Raw genomic sequence first — 16,866 nt, 5'->3', positions numbered from 1 at the left:
CTTACGCATTCCCCATTAAATAAACAGTTCCTGGTAGAGTGCTTGCTGCAGCGAGGTCTTGGCTGGCACTGGTTGGATAAAGGAAGAAAAGCAGAGATGAGGAAGGAAGGGAGAACTTCACTTTGGAGCCCAGGCACTTTTTGTAAAAAGGCAGCAGCCATGGCTGACCCATACGTGGTAACTCCTCTTTCTCATCAGCGTTCCAGGGTGACGCACTTATTCATTTATTGCTTTGTTCATTCCTTCAGCAATACAGTGTCTATTAACATCCAAACCGACAAACTGAGCGCTCCTCTCATATCTCTGCTCCTAGAAGCCTTCTTTCTGGTTTTCCTTCTGGGAGGCCAAGATTCAAGTTTTGTGAAGTGAAATTGAGAGGTAGGAAGCCATTAGTTTAAAAAAAAAAAAAAAAAAAAAGGCCAGCAGAGACACCTCTCAGCTGGCAGGGAGTTCTGCCCTCTTTGCCCTGACTCATTACCCTAGACATCCCTCAACGTCACTCTTCACCATTTCTCCTCTTTGACATGAAAAATGAGTAATTGGGTACCCTGAAAGATTAGCGCCAGCGCCACTTTGAAAGAGGCATCTCCAGTCGGTTGCATCTCCCACTCCTCCCTCCCTGCCCCCAGTCCACACGCCCTTCCCCATCTTCCGCATCCTCCTCCAGACTGACTGGAACACCAGCGAGGAAGGGGAGAGCTGGGCAGTCATTAAAGATCATCAACTGAAGAGCTCTTCGCCAGGCGGGATTATGTGTAATAGACAGCAAGAGTGTCCCTGCCGGCTCCCGTTGAGTTTCATCAAAACCGTGCCTAATTAAAATCTTCAACTTAATTATGCTCTTCTGCATGACAATTTTTATCAAATTGATTTAATTTGGTGCAAGGAGAGATGTCCCTTCACATGCAAAATGAACCCATCCTGAGGCTATGTTCTGTGTCCAGAAGCTCCCTGGGACCCTCTCGTATAATCTGGATTGCCCCCACCCCTCTCCCACCCTGGGACCTGGTGAATCGTCTGCAGCTCAGGGAAGCTGGCACATCTGCACGAGCTGTCCTGAAGCCACACTGATGCTGACAGCTGTCTTCCCCCACCCGCCTCCCCCCTCCCAGCCTCCCTTTCCTCCTCTACTTTTGAAACATGTCCATCTCAGGAAAAATCGCACCCAATCTGTCAGTGAAATATGCTGTGAGATGGAAGTTCTGGCAATCTGCTTCCATTCCAGAGAGAAATCTCAGCTTGTTAGTGGCCCTACAGAGAACTTTATAGAGAGTCCTTGGTTCACAGAGCCCCAAAGAGAACAGTGCCCTGACCACCCAGCCCAAGGCATTCCCCTCTCCTTCCACACATGGTCAACAGCACTGCCAAGACTCGGCTTCCCAATCCTTCTTTCTCCCTTCCAGAGTCCTTCACTCCATCCCATAAGGCCCTAAGACTTGAAACCACCCAGGCAAACCCTCCACCATATACCTACTCAGCAACCAGACTCTTCCTGATGGTCTCGTCCTCATCAAAACTTCCCTGTCTGGGGTCCCCTTCAATCCCTAGGTCTCCTCCTGTTAAATGGCTAGCTAATCTGATGACCAAATTTCCACCAAAACAACAGCAACAACAACAAATTAAAACAAACAAACAAACAAACAAACAAAAAATGCTCCTTACTGCTTAAGCTGAAGTGTGAGCTCCCTTCCATGTGAGCGTGCCCAGGATAATTTGTCCTCTGTGAAGCCACAGGCCAAATGCTCCCTGTCATCCTGCAGAGTCCGTTTTACTCAGAAATAACCTTAAGTCTTATTTGTATATTGCAGAGTAAACTGGAAAATTCACATGCTGTTTTAAGACAGAAGAGGAGACTTGAAAGGTAAGCCCGCTGGGGGCTGCAGCCTCACGCCCCTGGAGTCTCAGTCAGTTTGCTCCATCCTGAACAAAGAAGTCCACATAGCCCAGCGAATGAATATGTGCCCCTTCACTGGGACTTCTGACACCAGAAGACTTTCATCTAAAATGTGACCATCCTCCCCGGAAAGGATGCCTAAATCCACTTCTGCCTCGTCCTCTCCCTTCAAGTCCATTCCCAAACTGTCAACTGCTTGATTGGACATTTTCACTTGCATGGCTTACCATGGCCTTGAAATTAACTTGTCTACAACTCTAAACCTACCACTTCCCACCAGTACCATCAACCCTGCTCTCCCTTGCCATTCCCCAGCTTCTCCTAATGGTGCCCCAATTTTCTCGGGCACTGGGTTGGAAAACAGCAGACATCCCCATCCTTATCTATCAAATAAGTAAATAAATAAATAAGAGTTGCTTTTAGTGTTGTTATTTCAAAACCATCACATGACAAATCCTCACTTGTTCTTCAATGGGTAAACCGACTAGCTCTTAGTGGGTTTTTTTTTAAACAAACATGCTTTTGGTTACTGATTCTATTTGAGCATGCACTCCATAATGGTTTGGGACTAGATGTTTCAATTTAACTTAATAATCCTCTATGCCCGAAGTAAGGCCATTGCCAAGTCAGCACATAGTATGGGCTCAACAAATGTTAGATGCTAATAGAAATCATAATAAATAAAAACATATCATAACACGGTAAAAGCTATCAGTGGATGATAGGCAATTAGAAGCCAAGTGAGCGAGGACAGAAGGCTAAGAAAGCAGAGACAGAGCTGAGATCAGGAGAGAGTGGTCCTGCTCACCCCAACACTGTGGTAAGACATTCCATCCAGGGAGATTTAGGAAGATGCCCGGGAGACTTTTGAGGCTTGCTTGTGAGACAGACAGACCAGCTTCCCCAGAACTTGTGGTTTATGCTTCCCTGGCAAGGCGATGCTAACTTGAGAGCAGAATCCAACAGAAGGAGAGGAGTCAGGCGCTGCGGTGATGGCTGGTGTGGCAGGAAGCCAGAGGCCTGAAATGAAAAGCACAAAAGGCATGACAGAGGAAGCACTCAAGTATTTGTGCACGGAATTAATTATAACAATGTCTTAATGGCTGAAACATTTATTGAGAGAGCAGCATGCTAAGTGCTGCACAGGCATTCCCTGTTTAATCCTCCACGGTCCTGAAAGGGACCTTTTGTTGTTCCAATTTGATAGATGTAAACTGAACCTCAGAAAGGTTAAGTAACCTGTGCAAGGTTGCACAGCTAGAAAGTGCTGGAGTTAGGGTCTGAATCCAGAGCTTGAGTGTTTCATACTCAAATTTTTCCTCCTTCTACTTAAATGTCTGAATTTTTATTTAAATTTTCTTTCTTCGTCTGAGAGTATTTCAACTCTATACTCAGCAAACTCTTTGAAAGTAGAAGCAGGGTCTCGGAATTCTTCAAACTCTTATCAAGGCCTTCCTTAGTAAATACTGATTTATTGACAGAAATATTTGTTATGGCTCGATGTTGAAAAAAAAACAGATGCTGTACAAACATGGGAGCATCTTTCAGAAAGGATGGCTCAATGCTTGTCTGGTGAAGCCAGTATGCTATCAATAGGCTGTATGTCTCTCCTGGCCCACACAGCAGTGCTGGTTCTTTGTCTGGGACCCTCTTGTCTCACCTCCTCCTCTTCCTGGTTTATTCCCTCCTGTGCCACAGGCTTTGGCATAGATACTGCTTCCTCCATGAAGCCGTCCCTGATTCCCCCTAAATTTGGATTAGAAGTTCCCACAGAATCCTGTACTTCTCCCATCACATTGCTTATCCCACTGCACTGTGATGATCGGTTCGTTCTGCAGCCTTTCCCAAGTAGATTGTAAGCTTGTTAAGATGAAGGGTTGTTCTCAGCACCCAGCACATGGTATGTATTTTTGAATATCTATACACACACACTTACACACCGAATGTATAATATACTTGTTGAGTATGTATTTGTTGAAAGAGATGCTATGAGAGCTCTCCTACCTCACCCCAAATCAATGTCAAAATGCCCCAAATCTCCAAGGCACAGAGGAGGAGCAGTGAACACGAATTCCCCTACTTCACAGTTTTGCCTAAACCAGGACTGCTGTTCTCTCAGGACACACCAAGGAGGACAAGAGCCAGAGGGAAGCTGGAAAAGGTCAATGAGGTTTCTGCCTTCATCTACAAGACAGCCCCAGTTACCCAGGTTTTGTGACTTTGCCAAGTTCCACATCCTCTCAAAGTATAGGTGAGGAAGTGGCAAACCATTCCACCTCCCTCCGGGGATTGCTGTAAAGATTCGCTAAGCTGTGAAACAGTCAGCTTAAGGGAGAGGGTATAGCTTGGTGGTGGAGTGCATGCTGAGCACGCACGAGGTCCTGGGTTCAATCCCCAGGGTCTCCACTTAAATAAATAACCAAATTACCTCCCCCCAACAAAAAATAAAATAAAATTTTAAAAAGACAGAATTTAAAAATAAACAAACAAACAAAAAAAACAGTCAGCTTAGTGCCTGGCACATAGAGGCTGCCTGGTAAGTGTCAGATGCCATCATTTTATTAGTAACGGCTGGCATTTGGAGTATGAGATTTTCCATTTCTACTTGTACGGAGTAACTCTGCCTGAACACTTTAATGTTGTTGGTACATTATTATGCAATTAATATAGAGAAGCAATATTGCCAGTAATAGCAATTCATTAAATGAGATTACAGAGATATTGATGTCTTGGAAGCACAGTCAGATCAGCTGGCCAACCCCAGCTGGTCTAACTGACCACAAGTGCGGCATGAAGCAGCCAGGCTTTGGCCGGACCAGGGGATCCATCTAAAGCCTCAGATCTCTGGCTCAGCAACAGTTCTCCCTCCTCAGCACCTTTCCAATTCAGTTCACACAGTCGAAAATTAAAACAAGTTAACAAGAACCATAAAATTTCAATACCAACAAAATGTTCTTAAATTGTACTCAGCCATAAAGCTGTTTACGACAGGAGGGCAGAAAGTTTCCCTCTAATTTTTTAAGCTGTGAGCAACAACATGCACAAACAATGCAAGCTGTACGTTCAAGAACAAAGTTTGGAATTGTGATAAAAAAAAAAAACAATGACAAAGTGAACCTGACATATTTAATGATATATCTTTTTTATTGTGCTGTGTGGTAATTGGACAAAATGAGACGTTCACATAATGGCTGTAATCATTTAGTCATATTACCTTCATGCTGTCAAACCAAACTTTCATGGATTTTCTCTTTCTATTTTGTTTGTTCTTCTGAATTTATAAAAACCCTCCATGTTGACTATTTTCCCTGACACTGCTGAAGATTTCAGCGGACTCCCCATTGCACAAAGGCATAATTAACCACAAGCACATACACATATGTAGGAAGACAGAGATCTGAGACACGAGTCTCTTGTGTCCTGAGCTCCTGCATCTGTTGATGCTTCTTCTCTGGCTCAGGGAAATAGCTCCTAGGACCACCTGCTTTCCCACCTGTGAGGTCTAAACCTTCCCCTGTTCTTCCCATTCTCTCCTGAGATAAGAGGTTCCGGATAAGACTGACACAGTCCCTTTTCCATAGAAGGATCGTTAACCTCATTTGGTGATGTTGGCTGGTCTAACAAGTAGATCCCCAATTCTACAAAGGCTCGAACATGAGAGAAGTGCATTTCTGCTCCCCTAGCAACCCCAGGCAGGTGTCCCTGGCTGGCATGAGACTCTGTTCCATCCAGTGATTGGAGGACCCAAGGCTCCTGTCATGTGGTGTCACTGTTTCCTAGAGCTTTGCCTTCGCTCTCTGTACTCAGCTGGCAGAAGGGAAGAGCATGGACGAGATTTCCCTACTCCTTAAAAACCTTGGCCCTGACACTGCACCATCACTGTCATTAGAACTTGGTCACAGAATCATACACCCAACCTCATGGCAGGGCTCAGAAATCAGGTCAAGCTGTTTACTCAGGAAAAGAAACAGGCTTTGATGTACAGTTTACCCTTCCTGAAATCAGTGTGGAAATGGGGAGGTAGAGTCAGCAAACCAGATGCAGAATGCAGGGATGGGGTTGGGGGAACGAGATGGCACAGGAAGGGAAACCAAACAAAACAAGAAGCTAGAAGGCTCATACTGGGACAACTGGGAAAATTGGAATTTTGTCTGTATAATAGTATTGTATTAATGCTAAATTTCCCAACGGTGACACTTACGTTGTGATTATGGAGGAGAATGACCTTATTCTTAGGTGACAGCTGCCGAAATACTCAGGGGTGAAGTACCATTGATGGCTTCAACTTATTCTCAGATGCTCCTTCAAGTGCACATAGACATACAGGGAGAGAGAAAGAGAGAGAGAAAAGAGAGGAAATGTGCTTAAATGTTAACGATCCATGAATCCTGATGAAGCCTATTCAAGGAGCAAAGGCCCGTAGGTATGACGTAGCCCAGGTAGGACACAGAATGCTGAAAACAGGACGCGTTGCTGGAGTATAAACTGCCCAGCAGCGAGGGCAGGAGATGAGCCCAGAGATAGGTCAAGATCATGACAGGGCCTGTATGGAGTGAGTCTTGACTCTATCCTGCAGCCAATAAGGACCCATTTAAGGGCAAGCACGGATAGATCTGGTGGGTCTTTTAGGTAGAATGTGCTCAAGGAAGATTTAAGGGGAACAATTCTGGATGAAAAGAGATGCAACTTCATTCACTTAACAATTTTAGGTGCCAGCCCTGTGTTAGAGGTTATAGATATGCAGCACTGGGGTACACTGGATACGTGGAACGGCAAAATCAGACTTGGTTCCTGCCTTCTTGGAGGGTAGGGTCTAGTGAGTGGAGATATACGTCACGTAATTACAAGAACAAATGTAACATTACAGCTGTGACAGGAGTTAGGAAGAAGACACTCGAGATCCCCAAGGGATTTGTGATGGCTGCATTTGCTTTGGTCAGGGACGGCAGCATCTCTGAGAAAGTGGTGTTCAAGCTAAGACTCATAGGATGAAAGGGAGTTATTTAGGGAAGACCATATCTAGCAGAGGAAATAGCATGAATAAAGGCTTTTTGGTCAAAAGGAGCATGACATAGTTGACTAAAAGAAGACCAGCATGGCCAGGAGGCAGTGCGTGAAAAACTATGCATGATGAGGTTGGATGGACAAACAGGGACCAGTCACTGCAGTGCCTTCTAAGCTGTGTTAATGGACTGTGGCCTTTATCCCATGTGCACTAGGAAGCCATTCAGAGCACAGAAGTGTGTGTGCTCGGGGCAGGGGGAGTGACATGATCCCTGAAGCTGCACAGTGGAGAATGGGTTATGCTATAAACTTCAGGAGGCCTGTTAGGAGACTGCTGCCCCATCCCAAGAAAGATGATAAGAGATGGAGAAGGAATGAGGTCAAGAAATCCTTAGATCACAAAATGGGTATAATTTGGTGTTTGGTGTTTGGTGTTTGATTTGCAGTGCCAAGGTCATGAGGATGAAGTTGACAAGAACTGGCCAGGTGATGGTGTCATCAAGGGAGAGAGGAAACCGAAGAGGAAGCAGTTCATGAGGACCACAGGGCATTCAGACAGGTTGAGTTTGGGGTGCCAGGGGGAGCTGTCTAGCAGAGGATTAGATAAATGAGTCTGGAATTTACGAAGCAGTGACTTGTGAGCATTCAACACTTAGATTGAGGAGATGTCAGAGCTAAAAACACATTATCACTTAAGGTTTGAGGAAATGGAGCCCATTTCAGAGACAGGGAAGCAAAGATCAGAGAGAGGCAAAAATAACCAGGAGATTATGGTGTAACAAGAAGCCGAGGGGTAGGAAGGTTCAGAAATTGTCAGATGTCCAGCGGGTACCTGGAAAGCAGGAACTGGAGAACACCCAGGACTGTGGTAGTTAAGAATATCACTGGGCACCTCACCCTCAATGACAACAGCTTCAACAGAGTGATGGGGCTGAAGACAGAAACCAGCAACGTGAGGGAACGGGAAAGAGACAGTGGACATAAATCACAGACAGAGAGCTACGGAGATTTGACAGTGGCCCTGGGGATTTGGGGTCTTGACTGGGGGCACTTCATTTTATTACTCATCCATCATACTTAACGTTGAATGTATTTGACGTGTCAATCATGAAGTAGATACACAAAAAACTAAGGCAGTACCCTGCCCTCAAGAAGCATGTACTGAGTGATTTTCCAACTCTTCCACAGAACTCTGGGTTTTGAGGACACCAGCGGTGGAGGGCACCAGAGAAAAGGCTGAGCTGGTGGACTCCGTGACTCTCATCCCTCCCCATATCACCCGGTATCTTCTTCATGGGAACCTACATTTAAACCATTCTTTATAAAAATGTGCTCTTTTGCTAAGGGGAAAAGTTTATAAAGCTGTGCTCTAGGGGATACAGCATTCCAGACCAGGGGTTAGCAAACATTCTCTGCTGGTGCAGAGTGAAAACAGCTGTAGACAGTAGGAATGGGCATGGCTCTGTTCCAATAAAACTTTATTTACAAAACAGCAGGCACATGGCAGTTTGTTGATCCCTGTTCAAGATGTTGATGAAATGCAGCAGTACTTTTTTGCCTATAAGACATAGGCTGTCATAAAAGGGTGACTATGTTCTGGCTTCTCTCAGTTTTGCTAGTTTCTGGCATTCTCTGACTTTGCTGTTTGACCAACTGGAGGTCATCCCCCCACTGAAGACTGCTAAAATTAGTCTTTTTCGCAAAGCTGCACCCCCTGCCCCATATTTATCTTCTTGATCCACTGTCCATTTTATTTTTCCTCTCAATTTAAAAGAAGGAAGTCAAAAAATATATGTATCATCCCTCAAACCAAGCAAAAACAACCTTTAAAAATGTTGGCTGAAGACACACTGCCCCCATCAAAACACAATACTCATGGAATGAGTTTTCATTAATGGTACTTTGGGGAAACATCAGCCTTGAGAATTCTGATACGATCAGCCCCACATCACACAAGAAATCAGTAAACAGCAAAACAGGGCTCGGCGGGCCGGGCCCTGCCCGGAAGAGAGGCTGCCAGCTGCCTGGAAAAGGAGTTGGCGGCATTTAGGAAACCTCAGATCAGAGCCCAGTTGGATGCTCTCTGGAACCCAGTAATCAAATGACAAAAGGCCACGGGAAGGGGACCTTCCACATGCAGGGTGGAAACACTCTGTCGCCTTGACAGGGAAAGTAGAAGAAGGGAGAGCACAGGGGAGAGATGGAAACCAGGAATGAGGCTGACCAGCATGAAGGCCTGCCGGCCTGGCTTAGACGGCTGCACAGGCCGGGGGACGGGGACCCTTGTCCCCCGCATCATCCTGGCTGACCTGGTGTTGATGACTCATATTCCTCAGGCGGAATTTCTCTAGGAATGCCTTGACAGAATGCTTTGATAAAGTGATAAATGCAAACAAACAAACAAACAAAAAACAATCCAATCTGTTTAAAAACAAAAGCTGAGTGATGAGAGTGCCAGACGTGTACCACACACGGTCACGGGGACTGCACTGGGGGCAGGTAGCTTGAGAACTGGCAGGAGGGGAGGGAGTATTGATACAGGGAGATAATCTTGGAGCAGAGGTCAAAGGCTGCAGTAGTGTGTAGCTGGACCAGCCAGGGGACAGGTAAACAGTGGACGGGATGGAGGAGAAGGATGGGCGACAGAAGAGATGATCGGGCGCAGAGACACTTTTTGTTCCCTCTGGGCCACAGAGAGCAGGGAAGAGGCCTGCGAAGTCACACTCAACTCAGGCCCCATTACCACCATGCCCAGTGACTCCCCTACTTTTAATACGACACGAACTATCTCCGGTATTATTAAAATGGCAGATTCCCACCCACACTCCCAGAGGCTGATTCAGGATGGAGCCCCAGAATCTTCCCTCTTTACGCATACCACTGGCGATTCTGGAAAACCACTGCCTTTCAGAGTGTGACAACAGTGTTCGGCATCAGTCCTTACATCACACGAGATTTTCTTTGGTTCACTGAGCAAAGGTGCTCGGGTCTGGGGGTGCGGCATGTGAGGATGCCATTGTTAGACTGAAGGGGGAAAACACTGCCTCTGTACAAAAATCTTGTGACTTCTAACACGTAATGTTTATTATAAAGTTATTTCTCATTTGATCCTCCTGATCCAATGAGGTAATAAGCAGGGCATGAATCATGGGCCCCATTCTACAGACGAGGCACTGAACCTCCCAGTGACATTTGCCCAAGGTCACATGGCTAATAAATGACAGGGCAAGGACGGGAAACTGAACCTTCTGATCCCTTATGTTATCTTTTCTCTCCACCCCACTACTTCTCACTGCCCCACCCAGCATCCTCATGATTGGCAGGTAGAGGCCACAGTTAGCTGACTCGGGTTGCAATAGGTCCCATGACTTATAAACTTACTAATACCATATTTTAATGCAGCAGTAGGAGATTAGAATCACCAAGGCTTCTTGTTCAAAATAATGATGCCCTGGCTCCAGTCTAAATATGCTCAATCAGGACCTCTTGAGGGACCTGGGAATCTGCAGTCTTACAAAAAGCACCCACCCCAGGTGATTCTGATGCTGAAATGTCTGTGACCCAACGCAATGAACTAAGCAAAGCAAGTTCAGAATCAACTCTCAACTGGGCTCACTACTTAGGGAATAGATTCCTCGGCATTTAGATTCTGCTCCTGCTTCCACCCCCATCCTCAGTTCTGCATTTTCCCATTGTTTTGTTCATTAGCAGCATCTCTTAAGGGAAGAGAGAGGTAACATAATTTGAGTTCGTCTTTCCATTTGGAAGTGCCTCTGACGGTTTTTATACAAGAAGATCGAAATTCTCTCCCCCACTCCCCGAATCATGGACAGTCTGTCAGAAACCTTAGAGGGTTAAGGATATGGTTTTGAAGGCCGATTAAAAAAAAAAAACAACCTTGGCTCTGACAAACTGCAGTAGATGCTTCACATACACACCTGGCGTGATTGCTCATTCTGTGAGTGTTCTGCATGGAAAAGATCAACCCGCTCTCAAAATAGAACCGAGTGATACAAAGGAATCTGCAATAGCCTCACGTATTTGTACACAATGCAGTGTAGCTTCTGGTATTTTTATTACCAATCAAAAGAAGCTTGTCACAGTCAGCCATCTGCTTGAGTCACTGCCCGGCTGCACTGGCCGTGGCTTTGCAGAAGGAACACTGAAATCAAAGCCCAGACTCGTGGAAGAGTCACAGAGCAGGGAGCCAACAGGGCTCCGCAAGTGACACTCTTTGGTGTCCTGAAGGACCCAGACGCATTCTACGTCAGGAAAACTCACCTACACGCTTGAATTCTTACAGAGAACAAGCGGTTATGACATCAGGTGGAAGCCATTATATTTGTTCTCATGGAAATGCTCAATATTTCCAAGTGGTCTCTGCCATCCCATTAAAATTAAAAACCTTTCTCCCTAATACCAGCTTCCGAAAGAGAAAACGTTGAGTGAGCTGGCATGGCATTTTTCTCCAGAGAGCCCAAGAAATACTGACTCTGATTACTGGCCTTACATCCAAGAAATCACCTTATTTTTTTTTTCCTTTTTTTTTTTTTTAAATCAAGGTACAAAATCTTTTTATGCCAACAGAAAATTTTCTGAGTCTGAGATTATTGTTGGACTACAAGGTTAATAAAATGTTTCAAACTCTTTGTGCCACACCTGACCCTGACCCTGGAGGTTTAGGGAACAGAAAGCAAAGACTTGCCAAGCCAAGGGCTCACCTCTTACACTCTGCACCAATGGAAGATCTACAGCCTAAAATAAAGGCTGTAAGAAAACAGGATATTTTAAAAATTGTAATTCAACTAGCAACAAGGCTAAAGGTATTTGGAGTTGGGGATACTTGGAGAAAATAGATTAGGAAAAATTATTTTGATACCTAGCAACAAAGATGAGTGGGTACCCCCCTGACCCCCACCAGTGCCCCAGTCTGTAAGGGGTGTTGTTTTGATGGGTAAAGAGAAAGAATAAATGGCTGACTGGGGATAAGAATGTAGTCAAGCTTTTGCAAAATACCCAGTCTGCCACGGAGTACAGTGATGATCTCAGAGTGTCCTTAATCCATCCTGTAAATGTTACATGGCATTCGTGCTAGGTAAATCAAGGGCAAAATAGGTGGGGAGTGGGGGGTGTAACAGCTACTTCTCTAGAAAACGATCCCAGATTTGTGGGAGGAGGTCAAGGACTAAGCAGAGGGTCGGCCTACATCAGGGAAGTGGCCAGCCCTGCGTGTGAAAACACACCACTCTGACAGAACCTATTTCCGATCTAACCTGGAGCCGGCCACAGAGCACAAACTGGTGGCCAGGCCAAGACCAGCAACAGTAGCTGCTGCTTCCTGTGCATCTCTGGACACCACAGCTGGGAGTGCTTCACGTCTGTGTGGCCGTGTCCCTGAAACCTTCGTACAGCCAGAGAAGTTTCCTATTTGTCTCTTTTCCTTTTGCAAAAGGACTCCAAAGTCTGCTTCAAGCTAACAGCCAGATTTAATCATTTATTATTATCATCAGCACGATGATGATTTCTTTGCGGTAATCATCAAGATGCAAAAGGTGAGAAGTGCAGAACATCAATTGTGTAATTTTAATTGTTTTCAAAGGACAAGGAAATAAATGTCAGGTCCAGCAAGGTCATGTGTTCCTGCAGCAAACAGTTGTCTCCACAAGCCTCCTTTGATGTACTGAAACTGAAGTAGCTTGTTAAGGCCTTTCATTTACAGAAGGGAACTCAGCATTAGATAGTTTAGAGTCTAAAGCAAGCCCCCTAGGCATTAGTCACTCTTTCTGGGTAATCATCTAAAAATGGGGATGGCCTTTCCAGCTACTCTTTGTAGTTGAAAATGTGATGAGAGAGGTGCCTCCTAATGTTCATTTCATAGGCTTTCTCTGGCACTATTTCTTTTCTCCTCCGAACTCTCCTGTTTTGACGGAATCGTATTAAAGGTTAAGAAAATTGGACTATGTAATCTGACTTGCAGCTTAGTCAAGATTTTCAGGTACTGTGTAAACAGAAGACAAAAATAAAGACTCAGACAAACATAAAAGAGGGAGTTTATTATAGACGTACAGGGATGAAACCTCAAGAAAGAAAAGTGCAAAAGGAATGCTTATGGGCTTAAGCGGAACCAGCGAGTGGAAAGCCATTAGACACGAGGGTTACTGTCTCTGGAATGTCACATTCTCTGATGTCTGTACCCATCTGCAATGGATTCTTCCTTTTCCCTTGATCAGATTGTTTTCCACAGGCCGTAGCCGAGATGGCTGCTCCATAGCCCTCTAGTTTAAGGAGCCAGCAGAGACTGACTAGTGCCTCTCAGGACCAATTCCCCAGAGAGGAAATGCGATGGGCTGGGGTGGAGGCTCACAACACCCCGCCTGTTTCAATAACTAGGACAAAGGAGCAGAGTCGTGGAGTACAAACATGGCCTTCCAGAACCAACAAATTAATACATAGCAATGCTTAAGAATGCAGGGCCACGTGCTACATAGTTACCCCCAAATGAACCTACTACAATCTATCTGTAACTTCTTTCTTTCAGTAGTTGATGTTGAGACCTGCCTGTGACCCATACATTCGGAGAAGTCCTGATTTCTAGTCAGATGGTTGACAGCTGAATGAGGGACCCAGCCTTTTCCCCAGCTTCACTTGTACCTAGGGGTGGCTGTCAGACCCAGTTTTGTCCAATAATATATATGTGGAAGTCTGCTGGGAAACTTTGGGAAAGAATTTGGTTTCCATAGAAGATACATGAAGAGAGTTTGCTGGTACTAACCCTTCTTTTTTCCTGCCTTGAGCACAGATGTGATGTCTAGAGTTATAGCTGCCATTTTGTGACAGTGAGGCAACAGGCCTGAGGACACAATGCTAATGGTTAAGGATAATGAAATAAACAGAAAGAGTCTAAATCTTCAAGGATACTACTGAGCCGGTAAACTAGCTGAGGGACCATCTACCAGTGGGCTGCTAATTAGGTGAGGCAATAAATGTTTGTTTTGCCTCAGCCACTGTTGATCTTGTGTTCTGTTACCTATGGACGAAAGCATCCTACCTGATACAACACCAAAGTGAGAGCTAATTATTATCACTTTGCTCTAGGAATTCTTATTAAGCCAGCATTGTGAGAGTCTGCAAAGTACGGCTGGACGATTTTGCATTCTGGACAGAGGGTTTGGGAAATCCTAGGAATACTTAACATGTATAGATGTCAGAGGAAAGAATATTCTGTCTTCTAAGAAAGTCTCAAAAGCCAAGCAAAGTGAATTTTCTCTATGACTTTCTGAGGCCAGAGCCCGCTGTACAAAGTGACATACGCAGTGGGCTTCTCAAGCTGCATTCACACTGGCAGAGGGGGGCTTCTTCCCCAGGAGGTGTATATAAATCAGAGATGGAGGAAAACTGCACAGAAAATAGAAGTTTTACTCGTTTTGACTATAAAATTGGATCTCTTGTATTTCACATGTTGTGAGATTCAGTCTTCTAGTGTTTTGTTGAAGATTTTTATACCCATATTTGTAGAAGATGTTAGTCTCTTGTTTTCTTTTCCTGTGATGTCTTTGGTATCAGGGTAACTCTGGCCTTATAAAATGAGTTGGGAGGTGTTCCCTTCTCTTCTGTCTTTTGGAAGAGTTTGTGAAGAGTTAGTATTAATTCTTCCTTAAATGTTTGATAGAGTTCAGAAGCAAAACCATCTGGGCATGGGTTTGTCTTTGTGGGTAGCTTTTTAATTATTAACTTAATCTCTTCCCTTGTTACAGTTCTATTGAGAGTGTCTATTTCTTCTTGAGTTCTTCTTAATCATTTGTCTCTTTCCAGGAATTTGTCCATTTTTTGAGTTATCAAATTTATCAGTATGCAATTGTTCATAGCATTCCTTTATAATCCTTTTTATTTCTGTAAGCTTGGTAGTAATTTCTTCTTATTTCTGATTCTAGTAATCTTTGTTTTTGTTTTTTCCTGGGTCGATCTAGCTAAAAGTGTATCAATTTTGTCATTGTTTTTGAAGAACCAGCTTTTAGTTTCGTTGATTTTCTGTATTGTTTTTCTACTCTCTATTTTGTTCTATTGTTTAATTTTTCCTTCCTTCTGCTTTCTTGAGGTTTGCTCTTCTTTCTTGCAGTGTCCTAGGTTAAAAAATGAGGTTATTGATTTGAGATTTTTCTTCTCTCAGTATAGGATAGGCATTTATAGCTGTAACTTTCCCTCTAAGCAATGCTTTACCTGCAGCTCATAAATTTTTTGGTATGGTATGTCTTCATTTTCATTCATCTCAAAGTATTTTTTGATTTTTCCATTTAACTTTTTTCTTTGACCCACTGGTTAGGAGTGTGTTGTTAAATTTCCACATATTTATGAGTTTTCCATATTTTTTCTATTTGAGTTCTATTTTCATATGGCATATGGTCTATCCTGAAAATGTTCCCTGTACACTTGAGAAGAATATATACTCTGTTGTTGCTGGGTGCAGTGTTCTGTTGTGCCTGTTATGTCTAGATGGCTCACTGTGTTTTTCAAGTCTTCTATTTCCTTCTTGATCTTCTGCATAACTGTTCTATTCATTATTGAAAGTGAAACATTTCTGTATATTATTAACCAGCAATACACTAGATACACAGTAGGTTGTACAACTGTCTTTTGTGGAGGAGAGGTTAACCACAAAAGTTTACATTTTTACTTTGAGAAGACAGAGTAGAAAAGAAAGCAGCCCCTATAACAGGTCCTAGTCAGTGGCAGCTTCTTGTTCCATGAGGTTAAAGAAGACTTTGAAGAAAAAAAAAGTTGTTTGGAAAAATTCAGATGTATTTGCTTTGTATGTTGTGATGGGCAGAAGGGATGAAGTGAAGTGTGTAGATCCCCCAGAGCCTCTATCTTGTCTCAGACTGTGGCCTGGAATCCTGGGGCAAAGAAAGCACCACTTTTATTCCTGTGTCTTGGATCTGTTGATGGCCATGAAGTGACGGAGAACAACGAGCAGGAAGAGCAACATGTCTAGCATATTGGCAAAGATGGTAAGCTGCACATCTGTAATCATGCTGATCAGCTGGGCGTGGCTCCGAAGCTGTCTGCACATTAGCTCGAGGTTGGAGATACAATTGCTTTTTATATTGTTGGGGAAGCAGCCATTGCTTGATGTGTTGCCCTTCCCTGGGATAATCCAATCAGTGCCCTGAGCCTAGAGCATTTCCTTAGATGGTGGCCAGGTGCCAAGGGTTGCCTCAGATCCTTCCTCCTTATTAGGAGAAATCCTTCTCCTATTCTGATTATACAGTGAACATCCGTGTATTGCTTAAATGAGTGCATCATATAGAAACTGGTCAGCCCCACTAGTATGTCTTCCCCCCAGGGGGGAGAACAGATCTTTACCTGCAGTATGAGAGGGATGCATACAGCCCACCAATCTATATTGACTACTGAGAGAGGCCCACAGGCCATGGGCGATCAGGGCTTACCAGAGATGCTGATCTTGCTGTGTCTTTTCACCCTTCTGTGGGTAAAGTGTTGTTTCAACCAGAACCTCTGTTGAGTCTTCCTTGGTGACTGCAAACCTGTAGAAGATTTGTGGGCTCCAACTACTGGTGACTGGCATTGTTAATGTCTTTCTTTGTCATCCTTCACAGTGGGAATCTTAGTTGGGATTGGTATCTGGATCTTCCTGCTGAATACGCATCAGTTAACAGAAGGAAGGAGAAAATATGCATTTATACTGTCTCTTATAATTATATCATTACCTTTTTGGTGCTCTTTGTTCTTTTGTGTGCATTTTTAAATTACCACTTGGGGTCACTTGCTCTCAGCCTGAAGAACCTCCTCTAATATTTCTTATAATGTGGATCCGCTAGCTACAAATTTCTCTCCATTTTGTTTATCTGGGATGGTATTTTGCCTTCAACTTTATGAGAGAGAGTTTTGTTGAGTCTAGGATTCTTGTTTGACAGTTTTTTTCTTTAAGCATTCTAAATGTTATCCCGATA

General features: G+C 44.1%; 2 protein-coding genes across 5 annotated transcripts in view; both read right to left on the bottom strand.

Annotated features, from left to right (window-relative positions):
- The window catches only part of ADRA1B (adrenoceptor alpha 1B), a 389,407-nt gene that overhangs the window by 270,119 nt on the left and 102,422 nt on the right, over nt 1-16,866 (bottom strand). For all 4 annotated transcript variants that reach the window (XM_032477221.1, XM_032477222.1, XM_032477220.1 and 1 more), the window contains exon 2: nt 2,703-2,914. The gene's annotated coding sequence lies outside the window, so the exon portion shown is untranslated. The remainder of the gene's footprint in view (nt 1-2,702; nt 2,915-16,866) is intronic.
- On the bottom strand, nt 15,704-15,926 carry LOC116662802 (dolichyl-diphosphooligosaccharide--protein glycosyltransferase subunit 4-like). Its single transcript, XM_032477224.1, has one exon. It carries the CDS (start codon nt 15,924-15,926, stop codon nt 15,813-15,815), a length of 114 nt encoding a protein of 37 aa, XP_032333115.1. The 3' UTR covers nt 15,704-15,812.

Source organism: Camelus ferus, chromosome 3 (assembly GCF_009834535.1).
Source record: "Camelus ferus isolate YT-003-E chromosome 3, BCGSAC_Cfer_1.0, whole genome shotgun sequence".
Classification (NCBI taxonomy): domain Eukaryota; kingdom Metazoa; phylum Chordata; class Mammalia; order Artiodactyla; family Camelidae; genus Camelus; species Camelus ferus.
The sequence above is the reverse complement of the archived record's forward strand: the minus strand, read 5'-3'. Positions and strand labels throughout refer to the sequence as shown.